General features: G+C 39.5%; 1 protein-coding gene across 1 annotated transcript; it reads left to right on the forward strand.

Annotated features, from left to right (window-relative positions):
• Positions 1-1,100: 1,100 nt before the first annotated feature.
• On the forward strand, positions 1,101-16,562 carry noxa1 (NADPH oxidase activator 1; the record flags this gene model as incomplete). The annotated part of the gene is made up of 15 exons (XM_083886838.1): positions 1,101-1,274; positions 3,180-3,262; positions 4,708-4,816; positions 9,815-9,949; positions 10,510-10,617; positions 11,110-11,169; positions 11,250-11,287; positions 11,567-11,705; positions 11,926-11,994; positions 12,510-12,597; positions 13,220-13,311; positions 14,360-14,520; positions 14,888-14,996; positions 16,236-16,359; positions 16,441-16,562. The coding sequence occupies 15 exons, from the start codon at positions 1,101-1,103 to the stop codon at positions 16,560-16,562; spliced, it is 1,611 nt and encodes a 536-aa protein (XP_083742964.1).
• Between the last annotated feature and the right edge of the window lie 3,603 nt (positions 16,563-20,165).

The following is a 20,165-nucleotide window of genomic DNA, read 5'->3' on the forward strand; positions in this document are numbered from 1 at the left end:
TTTGCATAGAGAAACTCTCAGACCTGTTTAAAAGCTGAAATCACAAAATCTTGAACCATTGGGTAAGATTCCCGGGGCATAGAAGGGTGTGCGCGCATGGGGCTGTCGATATGCATTGCGTATGCAGCCCGGGCCGCATGTGGGATGCATCTATTTACTTTTGAAATACAATGGTGGATTGATACCCCTGAGAACCTGCATTACCCTTCTGAGGATTATCTCAAAGGCAGTTACATGTTCCAATGCTTGCCATCCATCGTATCATCCTCCAGGTGTACAAGCAAATGTACAAGGTGCAGTAATTGGAGACAATGTTCTGAATAGAATCTGGAAAATGTAAAAAATCTAAGGTGAAATGTTTTAGTATAATGTGGCAGAGAAGCATATGTTAATCCTACCACATGCCTGTCATCCCTCTCGCTCTCTTCATTGGTCCCAGATCATTGATGAGTGCTCCAAACATCCATGGAAGCCTGGGATTCCAGCCCTCTGGCACCTTGGGTCAATGTTACCAATCCCCATGAAAAAGCACAAATATCTCCCTGAACTGACCAATAAAATACGAGTTGGGATTTTTAGGTATAACTACTTTTTAAAAAGAAATTGTCAGTGTATCCATTGGGTTGACAATTAGGGATACAACTGGGATGATTAAAACTATATGTGCTGGAATAACCAGGAAGTATTTTTGAGTTATTTACAGATTCCGAAAGTGTGTAGTTTCTAAACGATTTTCCAACGATGTCTATCTGAAAATATTTGAAGAAAATGTGGCCATTAGATTGTAGACACTCTTCAAACACAACTCAGCTCTTCAAGACACTCTTCTTCTTCTGGTGTTGTGAGAAATTCAGCCTGAAAATGTCTGAAAGATTCTGGGGGGCTGGGCTGGGTATCACCTGGGGCCCAGGTGATACGAGCTGCTCATTTGCATGACTTTTTTTACGTAAATCCAGCCCCCCTATCCAGTCAAACTGTCAGTGACATCTGGTATCTGTTTCTGACACTGAAAATAACTGCTTTACAAGTCACTGTCACTCACTGTCACTTTCACCAATGTGCATTCCTTTATTTCTGCTCTACTCTCTCCAGTCTTTAGGATGCTTTACACGGAGTTATTAGAGCTGTGGGATGAGTCTGTGCAGGCCGTGAACGCCAAGGACTGGCAAGGAGCTCTGAACAAACTTGGGCAAATTAGTGAACCCACATCTCGCACGCTGTTCAACACTGCCTCAGCTCACCTGGCTCTGGGACAACTGGACCTGGCCCTGCAGGTCTGTGCCAACAGACATTATTATAACTTTACAGCAATGTTTGTAATAAACACAAATAAGTAAATACAGATACAAAGCATAAACATACAGTTATGCTCATAAGTTTACATACCCTGGCAGAATGTATGATTTCTTAACCATTTATCATAGAATATGAATGAAAACACAAAAACTTTTCTTTCACTCATGGTTAGTGGTTGACTGAAGCCATTTATTGTCAAACAACTGTTTACTCTTTTTAAATCCTAATGACAACACAAACTACCCAAATGACCCTGATCAAAAGTTTACATACCCCAGTTCTTAATAGTGTGTATTTCCCCCTTTAACATCAGTGACAGCTTGAAGTCTTTTGTGGTTGTTGTGGATGAGGCTCTTTATCTTCTCAGATGGTAAAGTTGCCCATTCTTCCTGACAAAAAGCCTCCAGTTCCTGTAAATTCTTGGACTGTCTTGCATGAACTGCACATTTGACGTCTCCTCAGAGTGGATCAATGATATTGAGGTCAGGAGACTGAGATGGTCACTCCAGAACCTTCATTTTGTTCTGCTGTAGTCAATGACAGGTCGACTTGGCCTTGTGTTTTGGATCATTGTCATGTTGGAATATCCAAGTTCGTCCCATGAGCAGCTTCCAGGCTGATGAGTGCAAATGTTCCTCCAGTATTTTTTCATAACTTACTGCATTCATCTTGCCATCAATTCTGACCAAATGTCCTGTCCCTTTGTAGCTCACACATCCCCAAAACATCAGTGATCCACCACCGTGTTTCACAGCAGGAATGGTGCACCTTTCATCATAGGCCTTGTTGACTCCTCTCCAAATGTAGTGTTTATGGTTGTGTTCAAAAAGTTCACTTTTGGTCTCATCACTCCAAATGACTTTGTTCCAGAAGGATTGAGGCTTGTCTCTGTGCTGTTTGGTGTGTTGTAAGCGTGATACTTTGTGGCATCTGTGTAGTAATGGCTTTCTTGTGGCAACTCGACCATGCAGCTCATCTTTGTTCATGTGCCTCCTTATTGTGCACCTTGAAACAGCCACAACACATTTTTTCAGAGTCCTGTATTTCACCTGAAATTATTTGTGGGTTTTTCTTTGCATCACGAACAATTTTCCTGGCAGTTGGGGCTGAAATTTTAGTTGGTCTACCTGACCGTGGTTTGGTTTCAACAGAACCCCTCAGTTTCCACTTCTTAATTAGTTTGAACACTGATGATTGGCATTCTCAATTCCTATTTTCTTATATCCCTTTTCTGAAGATGGTTACCTTTAATAGCCATTCAAACCTGCTTGTGTCAAGTTGTGTGCATGTTATCAGAAGAGTGAAAGAAAAGTTTTGGTGTTTTCATTCATATTCTCTGACAAATGGCCAAGAAATCATACATTCTGCCAGGGTATGTAAACTTGTGAGTGCAACTGTATAGCATTGAAGTACTTTAATTGGTTGCTTTAAATCCCCCTGAAGACATAAAATAACAAATATATGTCAAAAGTCAAGTCTGCAGTGAAAGATAAATAATTGCTTTCATATATTTATTGACCTCCGCCAGGAGGTATATGATTATGACCGGAGTTTGTTTGTTTGTCTGTCTGTGCGCCAGCAGGGTGTATTTTGTAGGCACTGAGCTGCCTTGTAGGAAGTCTGCGCTCTCCGAGTGCTTTTCTAGTTATGTATAAATTCTTTTTTTGGAATGGATTGGAATGGATTTGAATTGGAATATCACATAAAACAAGACAAAACACAAACAAAAAATTAGATATTCACTCCCACTGGAGCAAAACAGGTTTTACATAAATAGAATTATGAATTTGATCCAATAAGATTTTGTCAAGTGGCTTCAAAACACTGTAAAAACAAGAAACACATTCAATGTAAGCTCATATTTTCCCTTCTCTGATGCACAGGCTTTAGACCTCACCATAAGCAAGGATGAGCGACTTGCTATTGCTTTCTTCCAGAGAGGAGCAGTGATGATGCAGCTTGACAGGTAGGAACGACCACTGTCACAAAGACTATACTTCTTCTCCTTATTCTCCAGGCACCTGTCATGTGGACCAGCTGCCTTTCTTCTTTTCATCCCCGTCACAGCTGCAGTCTCCCCCTAATCTCTTCAAAGTGCTTCTTCCTTTTCAACACAATCTCTTCACTTGTTAGAAAGCTCTGTTTCTCTGCAATTCTCTCCTTCTTTGTCCACATGGAAACAAGGGTTAGGGTTAACCTAGGTGAATATGCATCTTTTTTTCTCTTTCACACAGAATCATTGCTTTGGGAGCTCTGAAACAGTATTTTTTCAAAAATAATAGTCCCACATCTCTGTTGCACTGACATCTTTGCCCAAAAGACGCTAAATATCGCTAACACATCCTGTCCTCAGTGAGTTCAGACATGGGAGTGGGAAAAAAAAAAATGTGTTGAAGATTAACAGTAAAAGTGATTTGTAAATCAAGGGAAGGAGAAAACAGAAGCTGTTTTACTTAATGAACAACAACAATACAGCTGAATGAGTTCAGCTGCAGCACCATCCACAGCTGGTTCCAGTCTATTACGCCCAATTTATACTCCTGCGTCGACTCAGAGACTCTCCGACAGGCTCTGCGTCTCCGGCTGCACAAAATATTTTTTAAGTGTCCGTCACTCCGTCAAGGGACAACGGAGACGGCAAGAGCTGCGATTGGTCCTCAGGACAGGCCGAGGTAACGCTGCTCTGTGCCGGCTCACAGTGCGCACCGAGCGTCCACAGAGCTGATCACCGCCGACAACGTCGCTGCCAAACTATGAATACGTGATATCTTAACACACACAACACATGTTTAGACTCTAAATGGCTAATTTCTCCCCTCAAATCATCTTAAAACTGCGTTCCGGGACACAGAATAGTGAGAAACGGCCACAGTTTCAAGGTTATTCAGCTGCAACAACAACAATAGTCTTTCTCGCTCCGACGCCATTGCTCACTGTAGCCAAAAGCACAACAACCTTGCGTAGCGACGTCTACTGATCGGGCGGGAAATTGCAGTGCGTATCCGTCACCACGACGGAGAAGTATGAAGGCTCGAGGGGTCTCAGTGGTTACGCAGTTGGATAACGCATTACGCAGTCGGAGAAGTATAATGTGGCCTTAAGTCTCTGTGTTGTCTGTGCGGTCACAGTGTTTCTCTCTCTCTGTCTACAGTCAGACAGACTCTCCGCCTGCACTAAGTACATCTAGATGAAGCTCACACATGCGTCGCTGGATTTGTCTCGTCGCTTTTTGTTTGGTTGTCTGTAAAGTCACTAGAGCCAGTTGGCAACACTGTTGTTTGGTCTGTTTGCTGTATGGTAACTTGTTTTCTATCTTTTATTTCCCTTTCTTTTCTTTCCCCTGGCTTAGTTCATCCTATCTCCACGTATTATTATTATTATTATTATTTATGAATTCCTCTCTCCATCTAGGTTAGAGGAGGCTCTGTCAGACTGTATCTGGGCACATGATCACATGAGAGGAAATGGGGTGATTGACTACAGACAACTGGGACTCCAGTTTAAACTGTACAGCTGGCAGGTATGACAAAACTCATTTGCATTCATTGCCATGACCATGAGGTTCACACACACACACACACACACCCACACACACACACACACACACACACACCCACACACACACCCACCCACACACACACACACACACACACACACACACACACACACACACACACACACACACACACACTCAAGTCATTTTTTGAGTCACAAGTCAGATTGTCTCAAATCTTTGAGCTCAAGAGTCCAAGTCAAGTTCCAACCAAACATGAGGACCGATCTGGACTCCAATTGATTTTGACAAAACAAAGTATTATCCATAACGCTGACATTGATGCCTAAACCTAACCATAACCTAATCACAGTTCAAAAGTTAGCTCTAAACTTAGGGCTTTAGGTTTTACCTCATGAGGACCATGTTTTAGTGCCTGTGAGGATGACAAACACATACATTACACTATATACTATATGTGTAAATATAAAACCCATTACTACAAAATAATGATCTGCCCTTTGTGCTGGTATATAAAAAAAACACCTCAAACAACAGCCCTGCATTCACACAGGGACTCCAGTCTTCATTCTTCTCATTTCTGGCACATTGCAATGGAATGAAATGAAAATCCAACACCTTGACATCTGTCAGTAGTGATATATGAAAGCAGTGAGAACTGACATGTCATCATCTTGACTGTGGAGTTCAAACAGTGCAAAACAAAGCGTCATTGATGGTGGCTGAAGGAGAGGTTACACAACACAACATATTTCACACAGGGCAGATAAGACATCCTGTTCCAGCTATTGTTAATGCACCTGTGCTCCACATATACAGTATAACTACTCCACCATTTACAAACTAACTAAACTCCCATATTCTCAAGGACATGACATGCAATCACGCAACAACTAAATACTGAGATAATGTAGCAGCATGCTTATGAATGAGACACATCACTGAAACTACCTGAAGACCTGGATCTGTGGGGAACAGCATAAAGGTGGATGATGGAGAGGTCTTTCAGAAGGAGCTGTTGCCCAATCACTGGGAGATGTTCTTCAGATCTTCAGATTTTTGTCGGAAGGAGAGGAACTAATATTATCAACATGTAAGTAGGCCAAGAACTATAAAGGAAATGAAAATTAGATCCATAAGACATATCTTGTTAGTTAGTAAGGAAGATAAAAAAAAAGAAACTGTAATCACAATCCTCACAAGACGAACGGTTGTGCTCATATAAATTTATTTATTTGATTATTTTTTTTATTATTTTCTCTTTAACCCGAAGCAATGCTAATCTAAGACATTTTTGCTGTTAGTTGTGCTGACACAATCTGTCACTGTCGAGTCACCACTGTCCATTTTGTTATTGTTGGATGGATGATTCTTCAACTGTTATATGTTTGGAAGCCTATACAGACTATTATGACCCCATCTGTGTCCAGCCATGGCAAAAGGGTTCACATGTCTACTTTGGGACATTTGGAGTTATTTACAGATTCCGAAAGTGTGATTTCTAAGCTTTCCAACAATGTCAAACCCATGTCCATCTGATAATTTTTGAAGAAGATGTGGTCATTTGAATGTAGGCACTCCTCAAACTGCTTTAGGGAGAAATTCAGCCTGAAAGATTTCAACCTTCTTGAGGAGCCAGGCCAATAGCTGCTCATTTGCATCACATTAACATGGTCACAACCCCCCACCCAGTCTAGCTGTCCGTGACATCTGATGTCTGTTAGCCCACAGGACAGTAACAGTGTAGCAGTTTGAAAACAAAGGAATGAATGTAGTTCATGTCAATGTAGTGCTATATGCTGTAAGTACTTCAGTGGACTGATAAGAATCAGAATTTACTTTATTGATCCCCAGAGGGAAATTCTTCTGTTACAAAAAGCACTTGAATAAAAATGAGAAACAAGAAAGGTGAAAGATAGATACATACTTCAAATATCAAATAAAATATATCTAAGTGTGTGAAGGAGAGTTCAATATTTTCCAGACCATGGACTTTATTATCATCTTCAATACCAGTTCCTCCCCCACAATGTGGCTGTACCCACTCTGTCCATCACAGTTGATATGTGGACTAAATGATGACATCACAAACGCACCCTCTTCTGCTTACTCTTCTGTGCTGTAACCTTTGGTGCTGGGCATGTGAAGTATTTTGCCTCATCAGAATAGAAAAGCCTGATTTTTTCAAAAAGATACGTCTGCCTGTCCATGGTCAGTCCAGGTGGGGCCAAGACTGTCAACAGGGGGCAGAACTCCTGGGTTGCGCAGTAGCTGAAACTCGATAGGCTCTGCATCACTGTGAGTTTGAGCAAGCACCACACCTGGTCTGTTGGCATCAAAGCTGTGACAGAATAGAAGCACACAACAGGATATTTAAAACATGGCTCACTGTTCACATGGAACACTATCATGTCCATTCATGATTTGTTTATTCATTAAATGCAGAAGTTTGAATATAAATACCTTAAGTGCTGATAACTCTTGATCTGTGGGAGCTTTCGAAAGTAGGGACTCAGATGTGTCTGCCAGTCGATGGTCTTTACTATCACTCTGCCATCTGCCGTTCCAACAAGCTGCGGAATATTGAGGCGACTTTCAGGAGAGCTGTGTTCCACTACCTGTTGACAGCAAGAACCACAATGAAAATAATTATTTTACTTTTCCCCCCAAAAAAATCACATTTTACACATTACATAAAGCAGTCTATATAAGCATTTGGCTATTGTATAGAAATCAATTTATACACATACCAAGAGCCTTAGCCGACCTCATGTATTGACGCCACACTGAGGCCTTGGACACATGGGTTGGCAGCAACTTCACATGCCAATCCTTATGCCCAGGATTCTGAAAAAAAAAAAAAAAATACTTGTTTCAAATCATGGTTCATGTTAACAGGCACTTTATCACAGAATCAGTATAGATTGATCAGTAGTATTGCTTGAATTATGTGTGAATGCCACACCTTTATGTGCATGAATTGCACGTGTAATTAACACGTTCATCACAAATTGTGTTAATCACATGTCTGTTAATCACATGTGTGATTCATGCATGCAAAGGTGTGGCATTAACACGGGAGTTTTGTCTCAAAGCATTTGAATTATCAAACTGAACCTGTGGGTGTACAAAATCTCAAAGACGGCCGTGATATGCTCCCCTTACGACTAATAATACGCTCATCTGACCGAACAAAAGTTTCGATGTGCGCATCATTCTCATTGTAATAATACAGTACAGCTAGCGAGCTAAGCAAGCATAGCTAATAACAATGTAGCCAAAAGGCGTTATGAAACGCACAGTGGATTATTAAAAGACAGCGTCCCTATGTGCGTCTGTATGTGACTTTGAATGAACACTAACATAACATAGATAAACAACGTTAATGAAAACTCCATAAGAAACTGAAAGGTATTCCGACAGACTTCAGTGCCTCCGATCAGATAAAAGGTCCGGGCTTGCTTCCTTTTCGTCGCAGTTTTACGTCTGTTCGCCTCCAAAAGTCCAATTCGATAGGAGATAGAGCGGTGCTGGCGTCACGTCATCATCTCAGACAACTACCGTGTGTGTCCTGCTCTCTTTCAGCCGCGGAATAATCCATCTGTTTGTCGTTTTTGTGACGATGAAGTCTGCTAACACGTTAGCATAAAGATCGCTAGCTTAAAATGCTAACAGTCCACACACAGCAGTCTCTGTACGTTCGCTGTCCTTGTCCGTGAAGAAGCTGCTCAGCCACTGACTTATTGTCCTGTTCTCTTTGTCTTCCTTTGTCAAACAAAGTTTTGATGATGTCTGCTTTGATGATAATCACGCTTTAATTTCGCACTGCACACATACACACACACTGCACACATACGCTGGACATTCAACACACTCTCTCTCTCTCCCTCTCTCTCTCCGTATAATTAGCCATGTGTATTCTCCGTGATCTTCAGCTGATTGGCTGAAAAAGCAACAAAAGCTCTGGAATGTGAGATCGCCACACCCAAACTAGGAGTGATTCACAGCGATAAAACAACCTTAATTCAAGCACAAAGTTTATGGTTTTAAGACCCACAATACTGTGATTTGAAGCATGTAGTGGCTTCTTCAAAACTTCAACTTGTGTAATTTTGAAAAAAACCGGAAATCACTCATTTTGAAAAAAAAAAAACGTTTTCCTTTTTTTCTCCTTTAGCGCTGGCCGACTTGTTCCCGCTTGGTCCGTGGCTAACTGTTGCAAACAAGAATTCAATTAAGTTAATGACATGACAAAGTCAAATAAAAATGAAAGGCAGCTTTTTGCGTTACATCTTAATGTAAAGGGAATGCACAGTCACCACCATATGCCTCCCCACCTAATCTAAATAATTCAAAATATTGTAGCAATAACATGATCAGGGCAGTTGAGTACATTATCAAATAAAAAAAACACATCTATGAGATTTTGTCAAGGCTCTGTGGCATTCTTTTATAGAATAGAATTCAAATGGTTATCAGGTTGTTGTACATTCGACCAACCTGTAATGTAATACCAAAGAAATGTGGAATCCATCCATCCATCTTCTACCTCTATATCCTCCACATGAGGGTTGTGGAAGGAGCTTGGACAGATCGCCACTCCATCACAGGGACCCATACACAGAGACAAACAACCATCTACTCTCACACTCACACCTACGGTCAATTTAGAGTGTCCAATTTACCTTATCCCCCATATTTCATGTGCACACACAAGGAGAACCTGCAAACGCCTCCATATGTAAGAACAATAATATTGACAATAAATCCCTGATAAGTTGCTACTGACAGATTCTAAGTTAGTAAGATGGATTTCAGTGCATATACACTCTCACATTTCTTTTGATTTTCTGCTCACTTATGATAATGCAAGGACAATTCCCAAGTGTGCAAAAGAAATGTGTAGAACCTTCTCAACATATAAAGGAAGCCCCGACTACATTATGCATTTCCTTTGTTTGTTTCACAGCGTCTGTGTTTTCTTTCTTTAAATATATCCTCTAGGTTTTATATAATACAGCAGCTGTGTACTGTCTAATGGGCCAGTGGGATCAGGCAAATAATGTCCTGCTGTCAGCCTATCAGGAGAGAGGAGGAGGTCGAGGGGGAAACATCGAGGTGGCCCTGGACAACATCCAGGTGAGTGTTAACAGACCCACACCCACTCATACTTGTGAAGATCTGTGACAGAACTGACCTGTTAAGTCATCATTACGTCTAATGCAATATCGCACCCCCTCGATGATAATAAAAGCCATGTGACCCCACTCGTAACTGTGATTAAAACACACAGGCTCTCATACTGATGTGCTTAATTGTATTTGATTCAAATACAATTAACCAACCCCATACAATATATAGTGGAGCTATATAATATATGATAAAATATACAATAATATTGTCTGACTTGCATTGTTTCGCTCATATTTAATCATCATTTCATATTAACACTTTCCGCTAAGCGCAGCATAGTTGTGTTGCTGTTTTTATCAAAAGTGTTGTCTGTCGGGGCTCAGCTGACAAAATGTGATCTCACATACTTACATACATTGTTATTAGAAATATGTGAAATACAATCTCACAAACGTCTGAAGTTAAGAAGAAATAAACTCCTTTTGTAAATGTTGTTTTTGTTAATGATGAGCCAGATCATACACAGAGAATTAAACATGTCATTATATCTCTTCCTTTAAACAAAGAGGAAAGAGGTCCTCGCTCCTGTCCTGGTGCCTGGGGGTGTGGTGTTTCGCCCCAAAAAAGATGATGTGGCGCAGCTTCAGCAGAGAGACTTCTTGGGCAAAGCAAAGGTAGTGTGTCCTTATGATGACTGTAATGCTAGCCTGTTATTTCACTCACCTCAGCTCTGTGTGTCCCTTTCCCTACCATAGTTTATTGTGATACTTAAAGGAATAATTCACCATTGGAAAGATGAATGTCTGTAAATATATATGTAAAACTGGGTCATCTATGTCATAGAGATGTGAAATAATAGTTGAATTAAGTGCCTTCTTGCCCGAGAAAGGCAGAAAAAAATATTTTTGGCTTACGTAGATGAACAACAACTGCTCCCTTATTGTCAGGCAGATTACATTCTAGAGATTATGTTCATGGAGGCTTTTGCAAACCTCTGAAACCATGCTCTGTATGTGACTCATAGGACTCATAGCACCTCCTAGTGTAAACTGAGTGCTACAGCACAATACAAAACAAACTCATGAACATATTTTTTATTATTTGCAAAACATTATATGTTCATTTAAAGTAGCAAATACGTGACATTTATGACGATGTGCTTGCAGGTGATTTCCTCCATGATTCCCAATGATGATTTTGGAGGCTTTGAACCTCTGAGGCCACAGGTAAGGCTGACTAGCACTGCCCATTAAAATGTTGTTGTGAGTGTGTCCCTTTAATAATTGTCACTCTGTCTTCTTCACAGAAACCTGGCTTTTATGAGCCTAAGGTGGACGGAACTCGGTTAGTATTATTACCGATCAATTTCAAATCACTACACATATATACTCATAATTTTGGGGGGCATATTTTAATGAAAAAAGCAAAAAAAAGCACTACACCAAGATCAGACATGACACTGTGGAGACTGGTGGGGCGGTGCCCTAGCTCCCTCTATGTACGGGCCTCCACTGATGGTTATAATACTAATGTTAGTTACTATCTGATGATAACACAGTTGCTGAACACAATATTAAAATGCAATGGTTGTGGATATATGACTTATTCTTTTCATTAACTCAGGGATTCTCGATACATGCGCCTAAGTGCACCTTACGTGGCTCGAGAGCAAGGACATCTGACTGTGCCGAGAGGGGCCGTCGTGTTCTTATTAGCCGAGGAAGACAGGGATGGGATGGCAACTGTCATATGTGATGGACAGGTGAGGTGAGAGATGGACATGACGTAAGTGTTGTGTGCATACATGACAGAAAAAGCTTGACTGATTACTAAACAGGTAATAATCATCATCATCATTGTTTGACAACTGCAAGATTAATCTAATGTTAAAAAAAAAAGTAGTAGAAAGGGCATGTTTTTCATTGTACACCCCTGATTTCTGAAAATGATCTGCTTCTTTGTTTTTGTGTTGTTTTCCCCAGAGAGGACTTCTGCCAGTGTCCGTGCTTGAACCAATGGATGTCAGGATCTCCAAAGGCAAAAGGGAGAATGTAAAGATTTACTGTGTGTATTCATGGAATAATTACAAATGTTTCCAAACTAATTGGTCAGGGGTATTGCTAATTTCTTTAGTGTCTCTATTGTCATCTCAATGAACATTTTTAACCAAAGAATTGTCTCTTTCAACTTTAAACAAAAGAAAATGTTGTACCCCTTCCGATATGACTGTTGACCCTGAAATTGTAGAAAATGTAGTCGATCAATATCATCATCTGTTTCTTATGCACCAAAGGATTTGCACTCAAATGTCGATGTATGCAATACATTAAGGCTATTCTTATTCTATTCTTATTCTTATCAGTCGCAGCTCCTCAATTTAGAAGATTTGATTTATATTTGGGTCAGGGGGTCGAGGGTTTGGGAACCTCTAATAACATATGGTGTTTTGGCAGATATGACTTTTTTTTGTGTTGATAAGTGATGAACAGAAACACAATCCAAAGATTTGTGGACGGAAAACCATAAAAGTGCTGTTTCATGTGACTTTCTGTCTTTGCTTCCACAGAAATTTCCCAATGGGATTCCCTACCCACCAGGACTCAAGCCACCAACACGTCCACGGGCTAAGCCCAACCCTGCACCTCCTCCTCGTGGTAAAAAGAAAAATCTAGATTTCTTCTTCCTTTTCATAGATTTAAGACAGTAAAATAATATATATAATTATTATTATAGAATATTAGTATAATTGTAATATTCCTATTTTCACTTACAATTCTGTAGATGTAGTAAGCCAATGACTTTTACATTGTTACAAAATAATCTATTTAGTATTATAAATTGGGCTGATTGTGATGCTTAGATTTATTTATATTATTTATTTTACAAACAAATTGTTGTATGAGTTGACTCATTGACGTCTTAGAATTGTACAAACATACAAAGTTGTGCAGTACTGAGATTAAATGTTGCATATTGGACGTTTAACGTGATTAAAGGCCCAACAAGATTGTTCTTATTATGACCTCTTGAATAAACAGAAAACTGCTCTTCAGTGTCAGTGTCTAATTCAAAATATCATCAGAGTAATCATCATTCAAAATATGGTTTGTTCAACCATAAATATCACGTTGGTTGATATTGTGAGACAGTGCCAGGAATGATTGAAAATGTACTTTCTACAAGATATTATATATAATATATAACATGGAATACAATCCAAGCCGTCATCTCACTGCCTAACTTTTCCTAACAGAACCTGTGCTGTTTTCTTTGCAGCGCATTTCACCTCAACCTCTCCACCTCCATCCTACACAACTGCCACCCACAAGTCGCCTGTATCAGAGCTGCCCAACATAGCCAGCAACCCGGTAATATCCTCCACTAACTTATATGTGCCAGCTATAGATGATCATACCATAAAGATTAATTAGCACGTTGTATCTTACATTATGTTGAGCTTTAAATCACACTAAACCTTTCTACAGCCCAATGTTATAACATAATTCAAGCTCCGTTTAAAAAAAGCATTTCATTCTGACTGCATTCTGCAGTATTTCCACCTCAGTCGGCAACAAATCCAGGGATTATTGGAATTTAATGCAAAGCTATTAACAAAGGAAGAATATTGTCATGACATTAAAATGGTTGTTCAAGAAATTAGCAATGATAATGGCCTGATTACAGCCATACAAAAGTGGGAATATCTATCATTCTCAATCAGAACATATTCAATAAGGTTTAATGAGAAAAAAAATGAAGAATCAAAGGTTGATGAATCCAAATTGGTTCAAGGGAGCATACAAAGCTATTCTTAGACAAAATAAAGAAGACGGTCCTGGTAATCCATCTCATTTTTAGGGATGCATGTGAAAAAGAGCTACACATTGAACAATAAGACAGTATCATCAATAAAATGGCATCTGATCGCTCCCCTGGCTCAGATGGATTAACAGCTATTTTTTATCATTTTTGGGGGCAAAAAATAAAAACTTTACCATTTGAGGCAATGAAGGAATGTTTTCCCACAAAGAACTCATGACAACAATGGAACTGCGAATCATAAAATCAATACTTAACACTGGAAAGGACAAAAGCCTCCTAAACAATCTACAACCCATGAATGCTAATTGGATTACCATGTCAATTAGCATTGCCAAATCTGACCAGAGCCAAAAAATGATTTCTGAATTTTTGTCCAAAACTGGGGATCCAAACAGGATATGATGAGCTCAGGGCAGTTATTCGTGTTCTAATCAAGTCTATAAAGGTCCTTTATACTGTAAATACAGGCCACTTATACCTACATTGTAACAATTGAAAGCTATTCACAGAGAGAAGCACCAATCAATATTTTTAAATGTACTTTTATATAATATCCAGACATATATCATGTCTGTGCTCTCACTGCTCTTCCAGACTGCCAGCTCAGCTCAGCTTGAAGATGTGGGCTCCGTGATGGTGAAGGTCCACTACACATACACTGTTGCTCTGTCTGTGCCTCTAAATGCTCCATACCATGAGGTGAAGGAACAAATTGCACACAAACTGGGCCAGCCTGCAAACCAGCTGCGCCTCAGGTAACCCTGCGTCTGGTGCTCACCCACTTCTGTCTTTCTAAGTTTCTTTATGCCTAACATAACATGAGCTATAGGACACTGCAACTGCAACTTCAGTCATGAGAGCAGCTATAAAAAGCAGAATAAGAGATATGTGTGTATGTGTTACTGATAACCGTGGGAGCTGTTAATTTAAGCAGGTGTCAAAAGCAATTCGGGAACTGATAAAATATAATAATATATGTATTAGAGGCTTGTTATAAGGCTTGACATTTTCTGTTTTAGAAAATAATAATCATCTGCCATCCAGGTTTGCCCCCATGATGCCCTAAACCTTTTTATTCCCTCTCCCATGCTTCCCCTCATTTGTCCTTTTTTCTCTCTCCAGGCACAAGCCACATGGCTCCCAAGTGCTCATTCCACTGGGTGGAGAGGTGGAATCAGGTCCCATGATGCAGGATGTGGCGGAGAGTGGCAGAGTCACCCTGTGGTGTCAGGTGAACATTAAAAAACTCAGGGGATCAGTTCAACATGTGTCCCTTCTGTTATTGGTAAAACTGCATTGTTGGTAGAAATGGACCGATATGTTTTTGCAATAGCAATACTGATTATTAGTAGTCAAGGAGGCCAATAACTGATATTTGGAGTCGATATTCATTTGCAGTAAAAGTAAAAATATCGGCATCAAAATTTTGAATAATACAAACACCAACACTTAACTTGATTTAAATGCCTTTAAGCATGCATTTATTGAACATATCTTTTAGGAGCTTTATTTTAAAGCTTTCACAAAAAGTGCAGGAAGCTTCCAGATTCAGCAGCATCTCTTATAGATTTAACAGACATTTAAATAAATTAATAAAAAATTATAATTAAATAAATAAATAAATATATACATAGCTTCCTAAAGGTTTATAAAGTAAATAAGACAAAGTGTTGGTCGCGAGTAATATTTACATACTGCATCTTTAAGCCTATCCATCTGCAATAAGGTTTTGAAATAAGAAAGAGTTAAAAGTGGGGCCACATGCTGACATATGCTTAACTCATCATGTTTACTTTATTACAGCATTCGGGGAGCCTAAAGTTGATTTTATTATGTAAATGTTATATTTTATCAACATGTGATAGCAGGGACCCTGTCATTCAAAACTGCGCTGCTACATTACTAATGATTAATGTTAGTGTAGCTGAAAAAAATAGTGGAATCGCAAGATAAAAGAGCAGATGTGCTGTTGTGAGGCTGTAGCTATCATTATTGTGTTGTGAGCAGAGAATGTTTGCTGAATTTCACATTATTTGAAAACCTAATTTCCTGTTGAATGCTGTCAGCCACACAACTGTGTGCCTGTGATTACACATTAGGCTTAATCCACCAAATATTATTTCTGAATGATACCTCCGTTTATATATATATGAGTAAAGGGCTGAACTCTTTGTATCTTTTTTGTGGTTTTGATTCCTTTTTTTAGAGGTCTAGCTCCTGATCCAAGATTTACTGTTAGACCACTGAGACTGAGACCCATGCCTGCCACTGAATAAACATTTTAGATCAGATGTTAGAATATATAAAAGCTGTGGTGCTACAATAGTCTCCAATTGTCTTTTGAGATACACCATCAAATTATCTTTGACTTGCAAATTTGATTAAGAAAGAAAAAGAATATTAAAATTATTGTATTGCTCCCTCAAATTCATGTTTCTTTGCTAATATATAACGATAATGAATGTTGCAGAAAGAAGACCCGCTGACAAACTATACCATCCTGTACCAGATGGTGGCACTGTATGACTACATAGCTCAGGGCCCAGAGGACTTGGAGTTCAGTGAAGGTGACACTATTGACATCTTGGGTGAAGGTGAGTTGCCAGGTTGAGCGGAGATTTGTCTGCATTACACAGACATTTTCTTCATGCATCTTCTTCACCTCTCTTTTCTAGTTAATGAAGAATGGCTGGAGGGACATTGTGCAGGAACTACTGGCATCTTTCCCAGCAGCTTCGCCTACAGGGAAAATGGCTACATCAACCAGGGCCATGCCACAGAGGAAGATGAGTTATAGTATAGAAGCGTTTAATAAATCTGATTATGTTCATCTTGATATAGCATCACTTTAATATTACTAAGCAAGGCGAGAATATGTCTATTCTGAGGTGTATCTTTATATTAAAACTGCTATAATTTCCCTGTTTTCTACTGTAAATCCTATGAAATCACTTTAGTCCAGTTTCAGTTTGGTACGGTATATATTTTGGGGAATAAGACCAGAACAACCAGCCCCAACCTTTTAATTTTTGACATAGTTTCCCTTGGGACACCAGAGTAAAGGTACTGTTCTCAGTCAAAACGCAAGCCTGACCCAGGCCTTAACCATTCCAAACTGTACCAAGCCAAAACCGTAACGTAATGGAAACACGGCATATGTTATTCTTCATGTTTTACTTTTTGAGTAATACTTGTCATGTGATGTCACTGTATACATTTCTGATATGTTTTCTCACTTCTAGAGGGTTATGATGCCTCTGGGCCTTACTGAATATGTTTTCTGAATCTCAGTGTTTCCTGAGAATTGTTGAATAATAAAAGATAACACGCTGAAAAACTGACTATTGCTGATTTAACTGCTTAATCGCCAAACAGGCTCAAAAATCGTATATTTGTAAACATCCATCCATTTTCGACCGCTTTACCCTCCACACAGTGTTGCGGGGGGAGCTGTGCCAAACTCAGCTGACATAGGGCGATAGGCGGGGTACACCCTGGACAAGGGGTGTCAAAGTCAAATGACCTGGGGCCAATGATTGTTTAGTGTGGTCAAGAGGGCGCTGGCCTTGACAACAAAAAGGGGGGGGGGGGGACAACTGTTCACAATATTGCATCATGATATCACACTTGCAAAATGAATCTATTAATATCAAAAACAGAGACATTTATTTAAAATGACATAAATAACACCAAACTAGGACTGCACACAGTCATGATTGGGCCCTCGTACCCTCACGCAAGCGTCCCCAAGCAAGACGGGGGAATGCAGCAGTTCCCTGACCTCACTTTTGAATTCTCAAAACCTTTCGACAACGATGTGTCTAGCTCATTTACGTAGGGTGCAAATTGCCAAAATGGACATCTGAGTTGAGGCCATGGTCTTGTAGCCAAGTTTCAGGAAATTCGGTGGAATTCAATCTATGCAGAAGCTATAGGGCACTTCCTGTTTCATGGGGAATGGTCGGAATTTGCCAAAAACGCAGAGGTTTGCCATGGCCACGCCGTTTTGAATCCGCAAAACATTTTCAGACAACATTTCACCTTTTTGTCCAGTACAAAGTTAGCTAATTTAAGTGACTGGAAAGCCACGGATGTAATAATAATCTGAAGGATTCATATATGTAATTGAATGTTGTATGTGATACATTTAACAATGTGATCATAATGACCAAATGTCTTTTTATTACTGTTATAAAAACATTGCTTGCAAACATGTATTATTTTATAACCTTGCTGGCAGCTGTGCCTCAGCTACACACTGTGTTTAAAAGACGGTGAGGTCGTGGGGTATGTTTTCATTATAACATGATATTAAGTGAGGGGCCGCATATGGCCTAAGGGTCACCATTTTGACACCTGTGCTTTAAAAGAATTAGGAAAGTTTTTCTTAATTTCTCTGACCAGCTTCACCTAAGAGTTCAGTGGTGATGAAAGGCACCATAGAAGACACAATTTGAAGTTTAATTTGCCGCTTGTCACAATTTCTCAGGAAGGTCCTAGAGTACCCCCTGCTGGCCAAAGCAGAGAAGAGCACTAACAGCACACTTTTTGCAGGGAATAATCTTTAATGCAGAGTACAGAACAATATTACCATAAAACAATTGGATAGAATCTGCTAAAATGAGAACTAAATAATCCCATCCCACCCTCCCCTTAATGGTACACTCCCCCAGCAAATAACAAAAAGAACATTGAGACTAACAGAGCGTGGAAAAAAAAATTAGTTTAATTTTTTTTTTTTTTTTTTTTTTTTAAATGAACAAGATAAGCTGTTTTATAAAGTGACCTTAGCGTACAATGTTATGTTAATTTATCCATTCTTGAGCTCAGCCTGGTGTAAATTGTGTGCAATTAACTAGGACAAAATCCTCCAAATCCTATCAAACTTTCCTGATTGTCCACGGAATGACAACCTAATTTTTTCAAGTCTTAGAAAATGTAGGACATCTAGCCACTGTTAATGTGTGGGAGGTGGGGAAACATGCATATGTTCTTGAGACAAAGCTATACACATGGAGATATCAAAATTTGAAATACTAATTGTTGAAAAGAGGCAAATACCCCATCTATGAATAAGTCCATAATGTACCTCACTCCCAATAGAGCCCATGCTGAAAAAGCATTATCCATCAAAGATGGAGTGAAAAGGTGATTGCCAATCAAAGGAGATTTAGTAGAGAGTGATTGGAAACCAAAAAAGCGATGGAATTGGGCCCATATTTTCAGTGAAGACGATGTAATTGTATTTTTCGTATACTTATACAGAGGAGGAGAGCTGCGGGTGTAATAAAGACTACAATGTGGCCGGATGTGCAGAATTAGCTTCTATATTTAACCACATAGGTGGAGCCTCAAGGTTTCCATACTGAATCCAAAAATTTAAATTCCTTATATTCACCGCCCAATAATAAAATAGCATATTTGGTAGTGCCATCCCTTACAACTCTTTAGTTCTTTGAAGTGATTGTAATCGTAACTTGTTTTTTTTGTTTTTTTATTCCAAATGAAATCCAAAATAATCTGTCAAATTTACGAAAAAAGGAGCGAGGGATAAAAATTGATATGCATTAAAACGAGTACATAAAACGATATTTATTATACTGATTCTGGCGGCCACAGATAAATGTAAAAGAGACCACCGATCAAAGTCACCTTTAATTTGAGTCATTCGTGAAGTGAAATTTGTGAAGTGCCTCGTCTTCGAACCCGTTCATTCACCGCTTGTGGTACTGGTTATTTTCAGTACTAGTTATTTTCAGCAGCGTCTCTGTGCATGTCGGGCTGCGGAGCCATCGCGACGTGCGCAGCGAAGGCATGAGAACTAGACTGTACTCGATCCTCGTCATAAAGATCATTATTTGTATGTAGGGATAAATCTGCATGTAGAGAAATGATCCAGTCTGCGTTGGATACGGAGAGTCCGCTTGGGGACGGAGAAGTGCACGGAGCAGGAGAGAGGGAGTACAGTACAGTACAGCACAACCTAGGATGCCACAACGCGCCAGATGAGGGGGCACTACCACTTTTACATTTTTGTTTATTTATTTTACTTTTAAATGTGACCAGCATTGCATGGCTTGTTTTAAGATTTACTGACCGATTACTTAATTAGGATTTAACTTAAGTGAAAACAATTGAACAATTGACAAGTCAGCGGATTCAAGAAGAAAGTTGCATTTCATTAATGGACATTTTATTCACTGACACAAAAAGCACACACTATATGGCGGTAAAGTCAGAGTGTAAAAGGTAAACATTTTTTGGAAAAAAATCAAACGGATAGGGCCCTACCTAACACAAAAGTCGAGCAAAGCTCCAATTGACTAGTAAGACCACTAGGTAAGCTTATAATTTCAATAAGAAGTGCATCTGATTTATGCAAGAGGAAACACAATGTGAA

The sequence above is a fragment of the Microchirus variegatus genome, assembly GCF_963457635.1.
Source record: "Microchirus variegatus genome assembly, chromosome: 3".
NCBI lineage: Eukaryota > Metazoa > Chordata > Actinopteri > Pleuronectiformes > Soleidae > Microchirus > Microchirus variegatus.